This window comes from Dasypus novemcinctus, chromosome X (genome assembly GCF_030445035.2).
Source record: "Dasypus novemcinctus isolate mDasNov1 chromosome X, mDasNov1.1.hap2, whole genome shotgun sequence".
In the NCBI taxonomy this organism is placed as follows: domain Eukaryota; kingdom Metazoa; phylum Chordata; class Mammalia; order Cingulata; family Dasypodidae; genus Dasypus; species Dasypus novemcinctus.
Window position 1 is genome coordinate 168,996,908 of NC_080704.1, and position 19,722 is coordinate 169,016,629.

General features: G+C 43.7%; 1 protein-coding gene across 9 annotated transcripts; it reads left to right on the forward strand.

The window, feature by feature from the left end:
• Nucleotides 1–4,935: 4,935 nt before the first annotated feature.
• SLITRK2 (SLIT and NTRK like family member 2) lies at nt 4,936–16,839 on the forward strand. 9 transcript variants are annotated; one of them, XM_058291052.1, is made up of 4 exons: nt 5,169–5,366; nt 5,932–6,031; nt 8,971–9,024; nt 9,498–16,839. In XM_058291052.1, the coding sequence occupies exon 4, from the start codon at nt 9,541–9,543 to the stop codon at nt 12,076–12,078; it is 2,538 nt and encodes an 845-aa protein (XP_058147035.1). In that variant the 5' UTR covers nt 5,169–5,366; nt 5,932–6,031; nt 8,971–9,024; nt 9,498–9,540; the 3' UTR covers nt 12,079–16,839. The 9 variants fall into 9 exon arrangements, with proteins under 9 accessions (XP_058147042.1, XP_058147039.1, XP_004478556.1 ...); XM_058291059.2 differs by lacking the exons at nt 5,169–5,366; nt 5,932–6,031 and adding an exon at nt 4,936–5,079 and having other exon boundaries at nt 9,510–16,839; XM_058291056.1 differs by lacking the exons at nt 5,169–5,366; nt 5,932–6,031 and adding an exon at nt 4,939–5,079.
• Nucleotides 16,840–19,722: the final 2,883 nt, after the last annotated feature.

A 19,722-nucleotide genomic window follows, 5' to 3' on the forward strand; every position in this document is an offset into this window, starting at 1 on the left:
AACTCCATATATTTCCTCCACCTTGGAAATACCTCAGACTATTTTTCCAAGAGAACTTCAGGGATGGTTTAGGTTATCAAAGTGTTATCTAATTTGATTTGCCTTGGAATCACAGTAAGACCTTAGGCAGATGCAAAATTATTTGACATATGTCCTGGGGCCACTGCACTTGACTTAGAGGTGACCTCAGCTTCAACAATCAGGTGAATAGGGGTATGTGCCAGGTGTCATTATCATGTCACTTAGGAAACTTCCTGGGAGATGAAAAATGGGAGGGAAAAATGGGAACCGTTATCACATTTGAGTAATAAGTCATCAAGATTCCAGGTAAAAATAATCCATTATACTCTCATTGATTTTCAATAATGGTTGAATACTGCATCAGGCTAGACTTGGAAATGATTTTTTATACTTTCTAGATCTTACTCACCTCGCCTCTGAACCCACAATTTCTGAACACTTCTGCATTTTGTGCAAATCACAACCTCAGGGTAGATCTGGAATGTGTTGTCCTTGCCATTTTTGAATATTAATAGCTTAGCCCTCTTCACAAATGATGACATTTTTAAAAATCAGAAATGCTTAATGCAAATCCTTAGTAGCTGCTCTTCTGGCTGTAACTCTTCAAAATGGGTGCCTTGCGTGCAGACACTTTTGAATGTTCCAGCAGAGTCAGCATTAAAATCTCCTCCACAGCACATACTTTACCATATATTTATACTAGCTAAACATAAATACATAAATAAAGTCAACAGAACTTAGCACAGTGGCTCAACTGCATTATATGCTTTCCCATAAAGTGCAATGTCAAACACAATAAATTTGGTTTCCTCCTGAACACATTAGGTTGTAACTCCAGACCCAAATATAACTTCTAGCTGCTGTGAGATTAATAGGATGGAATGTGTCAGGATAAATGAAGTACCCACTAATACTGTCATCCTAAGCCTTATCTGTAAAATCTGTAGCTTTTGCCATCTGTATTTACTCACAAGTCCAGTAAGCTTAAAGATGGCTCTTACTGATGACTCACTCGACTTAACCAGCAAGGACCATTGCTAATCACACTACTATAATTGTTCAAATGCCCTAAGTTTTTCTGTTACTTTCCACCATACCACCTTCTCTGTTTTTCTCTATTTCTAGTCTTCCCTTCTTTTTGTACTGTCTCTTTTCTCTGTTCCATTCAATTGTCCTTTCCCTGTCCGACCTAGTTTGTCTCAGGGTGTTTCAAACCATGAGGTGCAAACTATTAGTCACACATGAAATCAGTTTAGCAAGTCACGGCCAGCAATCTAAAAAAAAAAAAAAAATCAAATAGAAGAGAATATTTCAGAGTGCATGACTATGGCAAAAGAAATATTGTTTCATAAAGTGCAGATAGTCTGGGATCTTGCAGTTGCCTTCTTTCTAAGTCATAATGTACAGTATGTTCCTTGAGCTTGTTTAAGCATTAAATAAATGTAAGGTGCCCACACACACACGTGCACACACGCACACACACACACACATTACTGGTGGTTCTCAACTGGAGGCGATTTTGTTCCCCACGGGACATTTGGCAATGTCTGGTGACATTTTTAATTGTCATAAGGACTCACAGAGAGAGGTGCTACTGACTGTTGCTACTGGGGTATGGTGGAAACCAGGGTTACTGCTAAATGTCCTACAATGCCCAGGACAGAGTCCCTGCAACCAAGAATCATCTGGTCCAAAATATCATTAGTGGCAAGGTTGAGAAACCCTGATATGTACATCTATGCAATGATTTGGAAAAATCTGGAAAAAATGAGATGCTTTTTGAATTTTCATTTGAATGTTTGACATCATATAGCCCCAGACAGAATTATAAATATTGTTTCTAATCCTGATTATATTTTCCCACTTAGATTAAAAATTTGCTGCTTTTCTTTCTTAATAAAATCACATTTTGTATAATTTATTTATTTTAAAGAATGAGTTTAGAAATCCCTCTGTTAAAGTTTTCCTTTCATAGATGTATACCACCTCACAATTTTCAAGAGCTTTTGTGTACATACAGTCCTCACTGACGCTGCATGGTAGATGCTGGCTCCCAATTTTACACATGGGGAAACTGAGAGAGGTGTGATACATGGGGAAACTGAGACAGGTGTGATGCCTTGCTCTCAGTGTCACTGTAAGTGGGAAAGGGGGAATTTGAACCCAGGTTCTCAAGCTCTAAGAGTTTAGATCTGTGTTTGATTAAAAGACAGACTGCTCTGGGTCCTGGCCCTAGCACTATTCTAACCAAGCCAAAACACCTGCCAAAAATAATCAAAATAATTGAATTGAATTTAAAAATATCCACACTTTCAATAGCCTCACAGAACCAATGTCCACAATATCCTTTAAACTATAATTACTTGTCCTAAGGGCGCATCCTCTTTGCATTTCATTTCTTTCTTTCTTTAGAATTTTTCTGTCTGATGGAACTCTTCTTTGAAACGTTCAGTTCCAAAGAGACAGTATACGTTGGGTTTCTACTTTGTCTTATTTTTAAATTTTATTTATTATTATTTTTAAAGCTTTCTAGCTCTGGGTATACTAAGCACTGCCTAGTAATTGGAAAATGTTTGCCTGACCTTAGAAATTCATGCACAAGTGTTTTGGGTTTTGTTTCCCCATTCATCCTAGATAAAATTGCTAGTTTTCTTTTAATCTTAGAATGAAATTTTAAAAACCCAGGCAAAATTTAATATTATTTCTCCTCTGTCCCCACTAGCTTGGCAATCAGGGATCTCTAAACCTTTTAGCAACATGAAGAATCAGTAGAGAACAGCACACTAATATAGAGATACATTAACAATGTCACCAGACCAAAGAATTAGAAATGTGATTTTTATTATTTAATAAAAGTCCACTAATATGTACGGCTTTGGCATTCAATAATGTTTGGGAATTTTCCCCGAACACGGACACTTTTTATAAAAGTCAGTATATAGCAGCTTTCCAATAAATTGGTACATTTACAATTTTCACACACTTCAAGCTCTCTTCTACTGTAATTATGTAACAACCCTAACAGAAAGTTCTGTATTATTTATCACTTTTGTGGGTGTGTGCATTCCAGGCACCAGCATAAAGAGCTCCCAACTTTCTTGAGCATTTTTAGGCTGACCAAAATAAAACTCTACTCTTTTTAAATTTTATTTTACTACCAGTGTAATCCCAGGTGGCGAGGCACGCTGCTAAAGGCTTTGCTGAGGGCTAGTAAACATGCTCGACCAAGGCTAATTAGAATTGATGCATGCCACATTTTTCGGGTTTTTACTGGATCAAAAGAAAATATCAGTTGTTAGTCCTGGATACCATTCTACTCATCTCAACTTGATACATGTTGATATTTTTCCCCTTCCCTTTGGCTAGGGACACACCACTCTTCTCAGTAAACTGTCTCCTTTTTTTCCCTTTTCTTTCAGTATGGCTGTCTCATTATTTCTTTCATTGAATGGTCTCTTAGCTGTGTGTTTTGTGGTTGTTTATAACACTCATTAAACAACTACATGAAAAGGTGACACGGTTAGAAAGGAGGTAAAGACAAAACAGTAACAGCATTAACTGGCCTCAGCAAGTAGTAATAGGATATGCCCGGGGCCTCTGCTATAGTTGGTAGTAAACAGTGGCATGGAAAGCTTGACACAAAAAAAGGATATTCATGTAGAAGACCAATGTTTCCAAATACATAATGGTACATAGCCTGCCCATGTGCAAACGTGAAAACTACATTATTCTGTTATTCTGCAATTGCTATCCCAAATGGCTAAGAAATCTGGAAAAGGCCTTCTCAGCAATCCAGAAAACGCAACAGAGCAATGGCCTTTGAAACCCCAGAGATTTTATTAGAAGAGATCATTCTCCAGGCTATTACTAAAGTAAACCCTGCCTACGGTCATAATATATGATAATCAGCAATTTGCTTAAAAAAAAAGAAAAAAGAAAAAGACCCAGCACGGTCTCAGAAAACCATTATAAAAAGAAAGCCAAGAAAAGAAGCCAGGAAGAAGCACAAAAGATTCTCAAGGGGAAGGACCAAAATGAGGTGGGAATCAGGACTGTGAAACTCCGATTTAAACCTAGAGGAAATAACCTTGAAAACAGGGAAAGGCTGCCAGGGCAGACTCATTAGCACACAAGCTCATTCGGCTCTAATTTTGCATCCCACCCTTTGCCTCCCCTCCTGCTCTGCACCACCAAGCTTCTGGATAATCTAAAGAATTGGGTGTTTCACAGACTGTGTGGAGGTATGACAAAGATAAGGAGTGGTGAGGACTTTAATTCAGATCGCTCTCCTGCAGGACTGTGGGGGAAATGTCTTGGTGCAATCACATTAATTCTCCTGCTGGCTGAAATGAATAAAACTTCAACTTTATCGAGAATACCCTAGGAGGGTCCGGAGAAGAGAAGGTTTTGAGAGGAACTGCAACGCTTAGGATGAAAATCGCATCTCCCTCTAGAACTACACTCTCACCTTCCTTTACCCGATTCAGGAGCACCTGGACTACTAATAAGAAGAATTAAGGAGAAAAGGAAGGGGGGAGGTGTGCTCTAGTAGATGCGGGCAACGTCGCGAGGAATAAAATGAATCAATATTAAGACAGGGACTGGAACGCAACTAAGGGCTGGCTTTTGTTCACACGTTTGCACAAGTCGAGCTCAGCTCTCTAGTGTATGGAATTTCCTTGTCTACCGTCCTCAGAGGTGGTCCTTAAATAGCTTCCTGCAAACTCTGATGTTGGGGCGCTTACTAGTTAGGGGAGACAGCCGGTCTCGGAGGGCCGGGGCTGCTTTTCCACGTGTCCATAACTTCCACCCAGTGGTCTTGGTCTCCCCTTGAATATGGTACCGACCGAGTGCCTTCCCGATTTCACTTGACCGAGTCCGGGCTGCAGCCCACGCTGCTAGCTGCAAGGACTAGGCAGAGTTCCAGGCGAAAGGGGCCGAGAGACGTGAGCAGCGCTCCTCGGCAATGGTCCCAGGAATGGAGCAGCGGCTCCTTTGTGGGCTGGTACACCCCCCTCCCCCGCGCGCCGCCGGGATGTTTGATCTGCGGGGTGATTGGTAAGTGCCGGAGAGGGACCACTGTCCCTCCCTTCCTCCCTCCCCCCCCTCCTCCTCCCCCTCTTCTTCCCTCCTCCCTCCCAGTTCGCAGCCTCCTTCCTGCCAGAAGCGCTGCCTGGCGGCGAGCCGCTCCTGTGGGGATCTGCCTGCCCTGGGGGCGCCGCCCGCGCTCCCCGCCGTGCCCACGCTCCCTGGGTCTCAGACTCTGCTGGCTGCCACCCCTCCCGGGTGGCAGATGCTGCGGGCGCCTCCGGGGGGAAGACTGGGGCGGCGCGGGCGCGCGCTGGGTAAGTTCCGAGCCCTCGGGGACGCTGTGGCGACGCAGCCCGCGAGCCGCCTGCCTGCGCAGGGTGGACCGCCTTCCACCCGCATCCCCGCGCCCCGGCTTCTTCGCCCCGGGGATGGTCCGCGCGGGTGTGGTTCGGCTTCGCGCGTCCAACAGCTCTGCCGCCCTCGGGTCCCAGGCCGGCCCGGGGTGGGGGCTGTGCGAGTGGCCGTCGCGGTTGCGGGCCTTCCCACTGGGAACCCGGCGCCCGGAGGCGGGGGACTCGCCGAGGCCCCCTCGGCGCCCGGAAGAGCCCCCGGGGAAAGTTGTTCACCGAGAGAGGTGGGCAGGGGCAGGGGTCCCAAGCCGGCGGAACTCCTGCCCTTGCCCTCGTGGTGCGCGGGGCCACCGGGATGGAGATGGGCTGTGCGCCCTGCGCAAGCCTTGGCGAACCGAGCCCGGTTCTACTCGGTTAGATGCGAGGGAGAGTAAGGCGACTGAGCTCCCGTGTTTGCCTCCCTCACCCCAGAGAGAAGGGAGGGTTTCCCTTATTTTAGCATCCGCCTCTGCTTCCCTTTGGCTTCCAGTTCACCCTGAACCTTTCGACCGTCTTCCAAGCCCGCTCTCGCTAGCGGAGTGCGGCGGCGGTTCTTCCCGAGACGCGCCGCCGAAGGAAACTTACTTAAAGTGCGTATCGGGCTTGAGGCTGGTTTGTTCGCAGTAACTCTGGAAAAGCGACTGGGGAAGCTCAGGGGACACGCAGGGGATGGGGGAGTGGTGGGAAGGTCAACCGCCCTGGGTAGGGCACTAACTGTGGAAGGAAGACCTGCCCCCCTGCGCAAGGTCCCGGGCTGTCGCTCCCCCGGGAGAGCTTAGCTTTGCTTTTCCTTGAGTGTCAAGAACCTCTAGGATCCCCCGACCCCACACAACCTTTCTCTCTCTCTCTCCCTCTCTTTTATTCTCTGAAATTCCTAGCAAAAGTACCGATGTCCTCAAGGAGTCCTGACAGCTTCATCATTGTCTTGAAGGAAATTACTGTATTTGAGAACTAAAACGAATTATTTGACATTTTGCTTACAAACACAATTTATAAAGCAGAAAACATGTAAACAAAACGCCACTACCACTTTTTTTTGTTTAGGTAGAGAGTTCTTCTCTAATTCACATTAAACAGTAGTGAGCTTTTTGAAAAACTGTTGGCCTGGGACGCAGAATGTCTAAGCCCTGTTTTGAATTTTATAGTGTCTTGAAATGAAGCAAATCAGCACTTCTGTTTTCCCAGGGATGTTCTCATCTGTAAAATGAACTTGGTTTCTCAGGTCTTGTCCAGCTCTCATATTGGCTTCCACTTCAATGAAATACTAAACTAATTAATAAATGTTTGCTGAATGACTGACAGACTAAATAAACCATGTCTCTCTAGGAACTATGCCCAATTTGATATTTGGAAATGCATGGTAACAAGTACCCCTTTGCAATCAAAGGAAGCTTAATCGGCTGGCACTGCATCAGCCTGCTTGCATCTAATGATGCAACTACAATAGAGAACAGGAGGCCATGGGCAGGACTGCCCCCCTCCCTCTCTGAGAACCCTTCAGCTCCAGGGTGCCCTTTGGCATAGAGAAGGAAAATCTGAGGCCCAAGGAGGAAAGAAATTTGCCTAAAGCCAAAAAAGAATTATAGCAGAGAGAGGGATCCTGATGCCTGGTCCAAAGCTCTTCCCAGAAGGAGAGGGAAGGGAGAAAGCCAGAGGAAAATGGGGCCGAGACCGCTGGAGCCACAGGTTGCCTTGCCTGACTGGATAAACCATCAGGAGCTCTTCCTGGGGTGGGAGGGGAGAAGAAGCTTGCGCAGGCTGAACAATCCTAGGACCCTGGCTTCAGAGGGAAGGAGAAGGGGGAGAAAATGGGGCCTTCCCTTCTCAAACAGATCATTTGCCTGTGAGTTTGCCGCTGCCTCTTGGCCAGACAGTGGGAGTCTGTGGTGTTGCCTCTGGCTGCAGCAGGTCAAGGACCTAAGGAAGCAGGCAAAGCAAGCTGCGGGACAGGCACATCCGTTGGTCTCTGTCAGTTCCTCTTTTTACTCCTTTTTCTTTACTGAGTCCTCTCCCCCGTTCCCACCCGGGGCAGCCCCTGGCACTTCCAGGCCATAACAGACATCATTCACACCTGGCAAATGGACTCCTGACTGAGAGCCTCACGGGTCCAGGGGACAGTAAGATCATTAAGGAGAAATGGGATAATGAAGGCAGAAACCCAACACCTGGCCCTTCATCATGCTTTGGAAAGGCTACTTCAAGCCGAACAGAAAGTTAGGGCTGAGAGGGCCCCTGGGGTTCACCCCCTCCTTTGACAAATGGAGGCAGGAAGTTACAGAGAGAAGTGACCACCAGGACCACAGCTAGAACCGAACCCAGGTCTCCTGGGTGTTGCACGCCCTTCCCCTTCCCCTCTCCTCATTCTCAGGAGCCAGCCTTCCTTCCCTGCCGTCCGGGTGCTCCTTCTGCCCTGCCCCTGAAGCCTGGAGGGCCCAGTTGCCTTTCCCTGGGCTCTCACTCCCAGGAGGACTGAGCCTGGGGGTGCCTTTCTGACAACCACCCCTTTGCCTTCCTCCAGGCCAAAAGAACACGTTTAAACAGATTATCTGGCCAAGTGATGAGGGTGATAGAGCTGGCCTTCCCAGTCCAGGCAAATGCTGGTCACCACCCGGAAAGTAATTCTCTGGGTCCTGAAACAAAGCTCTCAGTGTAAAGGCTAGATCCCCTAGGAAAACTCTTCGCCTGCCCACAGGTGCACACACCCCCCCCCACTCTGGCATGGAGAGCAGCTGAGCCATAGGAGGCTGGCAGTTGGGCCCAGGCCTGCAGCACACCCACACCCACACCCCCACACAGGCACCCTTACTGGGGATGTCTGGACCCCTGCTTGGAAATTTGGGATGAGAGTCTCCTGGAATGGCCAGGCCCCTCACTGCATCCCACGCAGCGTGTAAGTGGGGTGGAAGGTACTGGTGGAAAAGACCACCCAGCGGGCCTGGGAGCAGCCAGCCCGTTCCCGGGGGGGGGGGGGGGGCGTCCCTGGAGAGCCCGTCTCCAGGAGCACCCCTCTCCTGGAGCTTAGTAGGCCGACCGGGCTGGTGGTGGAGGAGTTCAGAACCAACTGACGCAGCCCGGAATTGAGCTTTGCAAACCACTCGCAGGGGAGCAGAGAATCCGCCCCTCCCTCCCCCGCCGAGCGCCCTCCCTCCTCTGCCTGCCCCCTCCCCTCGTGACGTCACCCCAGCCCCATCCCGGGGAGCCTTCAAAGCCTCTCAGATTCAAACTGCCAGGCGCACTGACTGCCGCCGCCACCGGCTGGAAAGCACGCGCCCGGGCTCCGCCGTCGCGGTCGCCTGCTGCCCGGCCCGACCAGCTCCCCGACCCAGCACGCAACTGCACCCGGGGTCCCCAGCGGCTCAGCTTCCCGCCGCTCTAACCCTCCCTTTTCCTCTCCTGCCGCCTGCCGGATTTCTCATTTCTGCGCACCCCCCCACCCCCAACCAAATTAAATCGAGCAACAAAAAAAGCAGGGCATCCCCCCTCCCCCCGGAAGCGGCGTCTTTACCTTGCTCTCCCTCTCTCTCCGAAGATGCTAAACTCCTGGCGGACTGCAGAGGAGGGGGGTCCTGTCTTCTCCTGATGTGTGAGTACCTCCCACCCCGCGCCTTCTTGTCTCTGCTCTCCCCTCCCCCCTCCCCCGCCGCCAGCCCCCTGATCTTCCCACCCCCTCTTTGCGCAGTTTATATATATATATATATATTTAAAAGTAAAGCAGTTTCTGCAGCGAGCTCAAGACGGGCGAGCCGCCCGAGAGCTTTTCTAGCTACTCCCGGGGAGGAGAAGATAGGCTGGATTTAGTAGGACAACTCTGTTACTAACGACTCCGCGGCCGGCTGCGACCCGCCGGGAAATCAGGTGCATGCCTGTGTGTGCGGGGACGCGTGGGGGCGGGGCGGGGGAGCCACCGCTTTGCAACAACGCAGTGATTTCATTCTGCAGCGTTGCCCACCCCCCTTCTCCCTCCCTCCCACTCCGCCTCCTGGCTTTGCCGTTTTAATCGCGCTTCCTTCTTTCTTTCTCCCCCGCATCCCGCTCCCTCCCGCCACCTCCCCCAAGGTTTGCCTGTAGGTACCTGAGCTGAGACCCACGGTGCCTAAAGATGCTGAGCGGCGTTTGGTTCCTCAGTGTGTTAACCGTGGCCGGGGTCTTACGGACAGAGAGTCGCAAAACTGCCAAAGACATTTGCAAGATCCGCTGCCTGTGTGAAGAGAAGGAAAACGTTCTGAATATTAACTGTGAAAACAAAGGATTTACAACTGTCAGCCTGCTCCAGCCCCCGCAATATCGAATCTATCAGCTTTTCCTCAATGGGAACCTCCTGACCAGACTCTACCCGAACGAATTCGTCAACTACTCCAACGCTGTGACCCTCCACCTGGGTAACAACGGACTGCAGGAGATCCGCACAGGGGCCTTCAGCGGTCTGAAAACCCTCAAGAGACTGCACCTCAACAACAACAAGCTGGAGGTGCTCAGGGAGGACAGCTTCTTGGGCCTGGAGAGCCTCGAGTATCTCCAGGCTGACTACAACTACATCAGCGCCATCGAGGCAGGGGCATTCAGCAAACTCAATAAGCTCAAAGTGCTCATCCTGAACGACAACCTTCTGCTGTCGCTGCCCAGCAATGTGTTCCGCTTTGTCCTGCTGACCCACTTAGACTTGAGGGGCAACAGGCTGAAAGTGATGCCTTTTGCAGGCGTCCTCGAGCATATTGGGGGGATCATGGAGATTCAGCTGGAGGAAAACCCATGGAATTGCACTTGTGATTTACTTCCCCTTAAGGCCTGGCTGGACACCATAACGGTTTTTGTGGGGGAGATTGTGTGTGAAACTCCCTTTAGATTACATGGGAAAGATGTCACCCAACTGACCAGGCAAGACCTCTGTCCCCGAAGAAGTGCTGGAGACGCTGGTCAGAGGGGCAGCCACGCTGACACACCTGTCCAGAGGCTGTCACCTACAGTGAATCCGGCTCTCAACCCCACCAGGGCTCCCAAAGCCAGTAGGCCACCCAAAATGAGAAACCGCCCAACTCCCCGGGTCACTGTGTCGAAGGACAGGCAGAGCTTCGGACCGATCATGGTGTACCAGACCAAGTCCCCTGTGCCCCTCACCTGCCCCAGTAGCTGTGTCTGCACCTCTCAGAGCTCAGACAACGGGCTAAATGTGAACTGCCAAGAAAGGAAGTTCACCAATATCTCTGACTTGCAGCCGAGACCTACAAGTCCAAAGAAACTCTACCTAACAGGGAACTATCTCCAGACTGTCTATAAGAATGACCTCCTAGAATACAGTTCTTTGGATTTGTTGCACTTAGGGAACAACAGGATCGCGGTCATTCAAGAAGGTGCCTTCACAAACCTGACCAGTTTACGCAGACTTTATCTGAACGGTAATTACCTTGAAGTGCTGTATCCTTCTATGTTCGACGGACTGCAGAGCTTGCAGTATCTCTATTTAGAGTATAATGTCATTAAGGAAATTAAGCCGCTGACCTTTGATGCTTTGATTAACCTACAGCTCTTGTTTCTGAATAACAACCTTCTGCGGTCCTTACCTAATAACATCTTTGGGGGCACAGCCCTCACCAGGCTGAATCTGAGAAACAATCATTTTTCTTACCTGCCTGTGAAAGGGGTGCTGGATCAGCTTCCAGCTTTTATCCAGATTGATCTGCAGGAGAACCCATGGGACTGCACCTGTGACATCATGGGGCTAAAGGACTGGACAGAACATGCCAATTCCCCTGTCATCATCAATGAGGTAACCTGTGAATCTCCTGCCAAGCACGCCGGGGAAATCCTGAAGTTTCTGGGGAGGGAAGCTATTTGTCCTGACAGTCCAAACTTGGCAGACAGAACCATTCTGTCAATGAATCACAACACTGACACACCCCGGTCGCTCAGTGTGTCCCCCAGTTCTTATCCGGAACTCCACACTGAAGTCCCACTTTCCGTCTTAATTTTAGGATTGCTGGTTGTCTTTATCTTATCTGTCTGTTTTGGGGCCGGTTTATTCGTCTTTGTCCTGAAACGCCGCAAGGGAGTGCCAAGTGTCTCCAGGAGTGCCAACAACTTAGATGTGAGTTCCTTCCAATTACAGTACGGCTCTTATAACACTGAGACTCATGATAAAACGGATGGCCACGTCTATAACTATATCCCCCCACCAGTGGGGCAGATGTGCCAGAACCCCATCTACATGCAGAAGGAAGGAGACCCAGTAGCCTATTACCGAAACCTGCAAGAGTTCAGCTATGGAAACCTGGAGGAGAAAAAAGAAGAGCCTGCCCCTCATGCTTACACTATAAGTGCCACTGAGCTGCTGGAAAAGCAAGCCACCCCAAGAGAGCCCGAGGTGCTGTATCAGAATATTGCCGAGCGAGTCAAGGAACTCCCCAGTGCAGGTCTGGTGCACTATAACTTTTGTACCTTACCTAAAAGGCAGTTTGCCCCTTCATATGAATCTCGACGCCAAAACCAAGACAGAATCAATAAAACCGTTTTATATGGAACTCCCAGGAAATGCTTTGTGGGGCAGTCAAAACCCGACCACCCTTTACTGCAAGCTAAGCCGCAATCAGAACCAGACTACCTCGAAGTTCTGGAAAAACAAACTGCAATCAGTCAGCTGTGAAGGGAAATCATTTACAACCCCATGGCATCAAAGGATGCTACTCCAAACTGTCGGAAGCACTGCATTTGCTTTTGTGTGTATTTGTGTTCCCTTTCCCCGTGTTAATGGGGGACTTTGAAAATACTTGGGGGATGGGATAAAGCAAAGACACTGCTTTTGCCAGTTTACCTTTAAATTATTTCTCTCTTACTTTTTCTTTCCCCTCCCTCTATCCCTACTCCCATACCTTTTCTTTTTTTTCTCCTCCCCCCCTCCCCCGCCTTTTTCTCTTTTTAGGAACCATCAGTGAACATGAATGTTTATGATGCATTTTTGTCATGTATTTTATGAGTTGGTTTCTTTTTTCTTCTTTTTCTCCAGTGTGGGAATGGAAAGAGGAGATAGTGAATGAAGAAAGAGTAGACGAACTTTTCAAATGAAAATAGTTATTTAGTGTATTTTGTAGGAGATCTCCAAAGATCATTTGGAACTATAACTTCTTCTGTAAATAATGATATATGGTGTTTCTGTCTTCAGTTACCAAGTATAGCCACTGGGCATCACTTCTTTGTGTTAAAGTGCCTTTGCACTTTAAGTACATTACTTAAATGTTGCTTTTAGCTTTGATAAATTGAACATATTTTAATGTGTTGTATTTTTGAAATTTAAGATATTGTAAAATAGATCGATATGTCAGCTATATTAAATCAAAGTACAGTTTGCTTGAGTTATAATAGAAACCAGCCTGTCATCAAATGATTCTAGTTCTAGGACTTTATAGATTTAACTGTAAAATATTTCCTTTCCTCTGGGTTTGTTTTAAATGATTTTATTTAAGTCAACTAAGGGGATTTAACAGTGGACTAGAGGCAATAAACCGCCTCAGTCTGGATTAGTAATTCATTAATAAAATATATTTAACCCAACATCAGAGTGATTTGAACAATTAATGCCCTTCCGTAAATCATTATTTTACACTAACATGGTCAGTGTTTTAGATTATTTTCCTAATTAAGAGTACATTACATGACTTGTAATATATTTTTTCTGCATTAAATTAGATATTTTTATATATTTAAATGAAAGAGTCTGTATTTCTAACTTTTTAATTGAAATTAATATTTTTTCTGCCTATTGAAACATTTTCTATAAACATACACCAGTAGAGGCCGCCACACACCTCATTTAATAAAGACATATGAGCCATTAAATACCTTGAAGGAAGACTTCAAAGGTGGGATTTAAACCTTCCAAGCTAGTTCCCGCAAACTCAAGGCAGCAGAGACTGATCTCTACATTACTATTTCTCTTAAGTTGAAAGGTTAGACTCAGAATCGTTCTCCATTTTTCACATTTTCAGAGAAAGCAGCGTTTTCCGCTTGAGTTTTTTGAAGCATTAATAGGGTGCTATTAAATCATGTACTCTTTGCATCTCCAAATTGATTAGGAGTTACCTAAACCCAGAAAGTAAGCATCTTTTTTCTTCTGCCTTCTTCAGGCATGTGTTACTTGAATTTTCACCTTGTCAGCTTGAGCAAGCCTTTCATTTGGGTCTTAGCATTAAAATAATTTTAACTAACCAAGTCTACATAATATTTATGAAGCCTTATTAGCCTGTGAGTAATTTTAGATGCAAACATTATTGTGTGATTTAAACAAACAGCCCTTCTTTACAACAAAAAATAGTTTTGTTTTGTCTATTGTAAATCCTTATGCAACTGGGAGGGTGATCTGCATATAAAGTAGTCCGGCTTTTCAATTCCTTATTAAAGCAATTGATGGCGTCTGAAAGAAGCACACTGTTTCCTTTTCATAAATAGGTTACTGCACATAATAATCCTTTATTATCATGTGGAGATTGAAGTGGATCCTGATAACTTACTTTTAAAGCTTTGAAATGACTAATAATATATTGTCTGTCACTACAAACAATTCATGTGATAGGCTTTCAATTAGAAATTGCTTAAATCCAAATAATTTGGATTTATAATCACTCGTGCAAAATAGTTTTTTTAAACAATAGAAGTTAATTGTATATACAAATTTGAAGGTCATTCAGAAAAATAACTCCTTTCACAACCTAAGATCTCTGAGTATCTACAGTGACAAGCTAACATGTTCATTCTTTGATTAGAGATCCTAATTCTCATTTAGATCCATTAGATCAAAGTTGAAAATAGTGGGCTGAAATGATCTACAAGAAAGTTAATGCACGGAGATTTTACAGTTCACAGAAGAAGAACTAGAGTAATACCCTGGTTGAACTTGGAGATAGCTGCTGGAAACCACCTCGTCTTTGAGTGAAGTAATTATATATAGTTTCCAAAATTCTCTTGGGACTGCTCGTCATTTTGTGCAATAATAAATACAGAATACAGAGGTAGGTATTTTGGAAAGTGATTGTGAAGGCAAATTAGCGTTTACAGTCTATTAAGATAATATTTAGGTTTAAGCTCTATGACTTAGAAGCTTTGATTTAGTGATTCCACTTCAGCATTTGTTCTTACTCTCTTGAAAGTAAAGTCGCTCCGTAAAATACCTTTGTCTGCAGAAAAAGTAATTCATTATTCTTAGATATAACTTAATATTCATTTAGTTACATGATTTTAAAGAGGCCTCCTGGAAGAACTGAAATTCATAAACTGTTGCTTAATAATGGTTGAATTCTCGATCCTCCTGCTTCTTTGATGTGTGCTTTATTTGCATTAGGTTTTAAGATGAGATCGTTTGAATGTAATCCATACTATTTTATTTTCAAAGCATAATATACCATATACTTAAAAATTTATTTTCTAATGAAATTACAAGTATATTTTAATTTTATTAATGTATATCATCCCCACTGATGACACTCGGTTTTGCTTTATCCCCTCAAGTGATTTTTCACCATTTTTTACTTGAGGGACTTTGTTTCTCTCTCCTACTGGATTTTACTACTTTGCTTTTATTTTGCATGCCACTTGTAATGGGGATGAGCATCAGCAGAGCAAAAATGGTTCTAGCCAACAGAATGCAGTTTCCCTGGGCCCTGCATGGCTCTACAAATGGCAAATGGTAATTCCCTTTGATTCCAGCTCTTCAATTAGTTACTTTCACTGTTTGTAAGTATACCTGTGGCTAAATTTGTATTGAAACACTCAAGAGTACCATGTCTCAGTCTCTAAACAATTGCCAAGAGCCTAATTTGGTTCTGGACATTGGTCAACCTGTGTGCCTTGTTAGTTCCTGCCAGTAATTGGTGAGCAAGGAAATGGCCCTTCAAATTACTTTGCTTTGCCCTCTGACTTCTAAGGTGACTTAATTTTTCTAAATTTTTTCATGTCATCAAAGGCTCAGAATTTTATGGATTTTTCAAAGAGTGTGTAAGGACCAAGAGAGAGGTTCTGTGAGTTTTCAGACTCTGGAAATTCACTCTGATTGTACACATTCCAGAAAGATACTGGATTGGATTCTAGAGTGAAGAAAGCCTTCCAGACAGTACCTCCAGTCCATTCATTTCTACATTCATCCAGTAAATATTTATTGTATGCTCACCTCCTAAGTGCCAGGCTCTCCACTGTGTGTTGAAGGGACATAGAGAAGACATAGATAGAATTTCTGTCCACCCGAAGGAGCTTAGTCTTCAGAAAGGAGAACCTTGTCTGAATGACAGTTACCTAGAGGAAAAAGTGGAAACGGTAATGCAGGTAGTTGCATTTTTAAAGGTGATTCTGTGCAGTGAAATATAAAACTGATATATCATAAATAAACTAGCTACAGTATAACAACCATTAGCATCTCTTTATAGTTACACAACAAAAAGGAAAAAAAAACCACAAAACTACAGTAAATTTCTGCAGAATAGGGCCCAATATTACGGCCTGAAGACAGCTATATGCATTTGCTACCTAAAGAACTACATTGCAAAGAAGAATACTGAGATTGTAAATACAAAATCACAAAATGTACTTAAAGTCTCTGGAATATCCATGTTTTAGAGGCAATATTTACTTTATATCTAAGTGGCTTAAACGGTAATATTTTGGTTTAAGTGTCTTTTGCCAATAAAATATGACACTTTCATTCTGAGAGAGAAAATTAAGTACTGTATATAGGTGTACTTTGTTTCTCACAATGGTTGTGCAAAAAATCACGTGTAAGTTGAAGTTTTGTAAACCAAATCGTATTTTAAATGCATTATGGGAGCTGCTATGTAGAGGAAACTTGTGAATCCTTTTATAAATCCAAAAACCATATTATAATGCAAGTAATCACTCTACTTTATCTGTTTTGTATGTTTGAATTTTCAATATCAGCTTTGCTTAAAACAGAATCCACCTGCGTAAAAGAGTATGTTTTTTGTTTTTTTTTGTGGGTTTCTTTTTTCTTTTTCTTTTTTTCTTTTTTTGCCAATGCCGCTTGTGCTACCAGTTTCTCGGTTGCTAAGGGCTTATACTTGAAAGTCTGCTGCAGTTCTGTGTGACTTGAGCTATCGAGTAATTCTATGATGGCACAGCATCATTCCTGAATGGAGTGGGTAGTCAACCCGTTTTAACTCAATTGAATGCAGGAATCTTCTGCTCAGCAGCTTCTCCTCTCCCACATGTGGCCATATTTCACATTCTACAAAGTGCTTAGATGCACAAGTTTTACAGTAAATGTGTTATTATGTAAATGTATTGAATTGCATGTATGTTGGGATTTTTAGCAGTATTTTAGCTTGAAAGTACTTGTACAAATACTGTTAGATTTAGTTGCAAATAATTGTTTTCAAGTTATTGGAATAAACGGCAAATGAAACAAGCTCTCGTGTAAATAGACTTCTGTGCCAAATAAGGACGTTGCTTCAAAAAAATAAATGTCATATTTTGTGCTGTTAGCAGACAAAATGAAATATTAGAAACAAGATAAAATGATACTGAATGTTATTGGATAAACTGTTTTCACAATGGTTATTTTATGCTTCAGTTAGCTTACCGTCAATAAATAAATATTCACTAAAAAGGATCGTTTCAATTAGAAAAAGCTCTTTAGTCTCTACAGAGAAATGAAAGGAAAAATGTTAACTGGAACTATCCTCTTTGCCTTGATATGTACTGTTCAATTGCTTACAAATTAAGGTCTGAAAAAATTTTATTATTTATAGGACTGTAGTACACATGTTTAGGTTAGGGTAAATGAACTTTTTTGTTTTTATTATCCACACCCCGCCCCCCCCCCCCCCCGCATTGTGGCTTTTTGCATGCTGTCTGCTGTGTCCATTCGCTGTGCCTTCTTCTGTGTCTGTATTTTATTTGTTTTTATCCCCCATCCCCCTTGTGGCTTGCTTGCTATCTGTTCTCTGTGTCCATTTGCTACGTATTTGCTCTTCTGTATTTTTGCTTGTCTCCCTTTTTTGTTGCATTGCCTTGCTGAGTCAGCTCTCCCCAGCGCCTGTGGGCTGGGCAACACTCCATAGCATGCGGGCGAGCCTGCCTTCACAAGGAGGCCCTGGGATGTGAACCCAGGGCCTCCCATATGGTAGATGGCAGCCCAACTGTTTGAGCCACAGCTGTTTCCCGTAAATGAGCTTTTAAAAACATATATTGATACTTTTCCGTCAAAGTCCATTTGCATGAGCCTTAAAAGTAAACAATAATTCAAATAGAGATGTCTGTCTAGGAATTGAAAGAAAGCCTACTGATAACCGCTCTAACCCACAGCTCTACCCCACATATACTCCCACGGCCATGGTCAACTTTTCTATTTTAAAATTCTGCCTAAAAGGATAAATGAACTAGTCATTTTATATGTTATAAAATAATGAGAGAAAGATGGACACAAAATCCAGGGAGAGGAAATGATAAATTCATCAACAGAGATGCTATCACTATATTTCTAAAGACTAAAGTAAAAGCCTTAAATAATGAGGGTGTGAAGATGCATGTGTTGCTGCGATTATAAGTGACTTCTTTAGTTAACAGTGTTACTTGCATTTGGTTGGAGATAAGACTATATCTCCCAGGTTGGCTCCATTCACGAAAGTATAACATCAAGATGGATTTGAGATTCCTGTGGTAGATTTTGAAAGTTGAAAACAGATTATCCTCTTCTGAGATTATTAATTGGCCATACAAAAAATATTCTGTATATTCTTGTCTAGTCTTGTTTATCCTAGTGTAGCTGAAACTATTAGAATAGCTTCATTTGTAGGTGTTTTCGTGAAATTTGAAAGTGGGTGCTGGGTATGCCAGAACATTTGACTCTTTTAACAGATCAGTTGGAATTGATAGGGAATAAAAAGAATCTACATTGCCCCATTCCATTCACATATAATACAAAACATCTACAATTCTGTATTGTATCTGTTGATACTGGAAAAATAACTTCAAAATGAATTTTGTTTTTCCTGGTTGGGAGCTGAAAATGCACCTGATCATATTGTCCTGGGCAACTGCTTTGTAATTAGGTACAGGTCATTTTTTTACTAATTTGATTTTAAAATGATACTTTGTTTGCTGTTTTCAACATTGACCCTAAAAATCAACATTTGAGTGTTGGTTATCTGTCAGATGCAATGACCTGGTTTTTTTGAAATATTTGAATTAAGTGGAATGTTAGTGACATCAAGTCTAAAGTACCTTCGGGCTCACAACATGGCTGTTGGGCAAACAGGATATGTGAATGAACTTTACTCTGGGTAATCTCTGGTTGTCTCACCCTTCAGTTCCCTTTATCTTCATATCATTAACACCTGACAAAGTGGAACATAATGCCTCTTTGATAAATATTTGTTTGATGAATGAACATATGAAACTCTGGCAGCCAGAAGGTCAAAAATTGAAGGATTTTAATTCAGAATGTAATTACGGTGAATTTCACCTGGCTTTTTCTAGGAAGTCTTAAGCAAACACTTAGTTGGAACATTTTCAGAATTCATAAGGCACACACACAAAGACACACCCTCATGGAGGATGGCAGAGAAGTTATGTTAACGAGAGCCACGGTACAAAATTTATTACACGCAGGCAGGCCTGGTTTTAAGTGACACTTGGGTCTGTCCACTGAACCCAGTGATCTCATTCCATAGTTAAAAGTAGCTTTACTGTTTTGCTGTGAGATTGCCTTGCTGTTTGCTTTAGAAATTTGGAAATTCTGAGATAAGAGAAAATGCGCTCCTTGACAAGCTTGATTAATGGATTCTTCCAGGGTTTATCATTTGGTTCTTCCTATGGCTCTGTGCATTTGATTGGTTTGTTTTTAATTCTTCCAGTTGGGAGGGAATTGCTTTAGGTTCAAGAACATATTAAATAATATTTCTTTCCGAACAAGTTTATTTCATAAAGTCTGATTTACACAAAAGAAGAACTTATAGGTAGTGTTTCATAATGAAAAGAGTCCTAGAACCTGGGGTTCTGATCTCAGTGCAGTTATAAAACTGTGAGGACAAGTCAAAGCTTTCATTGGACATCAGTTTCCCCAACTGGGAACAGTGTTGTACTGGATGAACTCAAAGGACACATCCAAATTTGGAAGTCTGTGATTCCAGGCTACTTTGTGTCTGCTACATGCAAAAGAAAGTAGGGAATTGAGACAAATTATCCAGGTGATTCAAGTCTGAGAAACTCTTAACCTTTCTTTCACTTGTCTAATTTAGACATAGCCCTAATTTATTTCTACAGGTTTCAAATGCACCCTTTGTCTGGG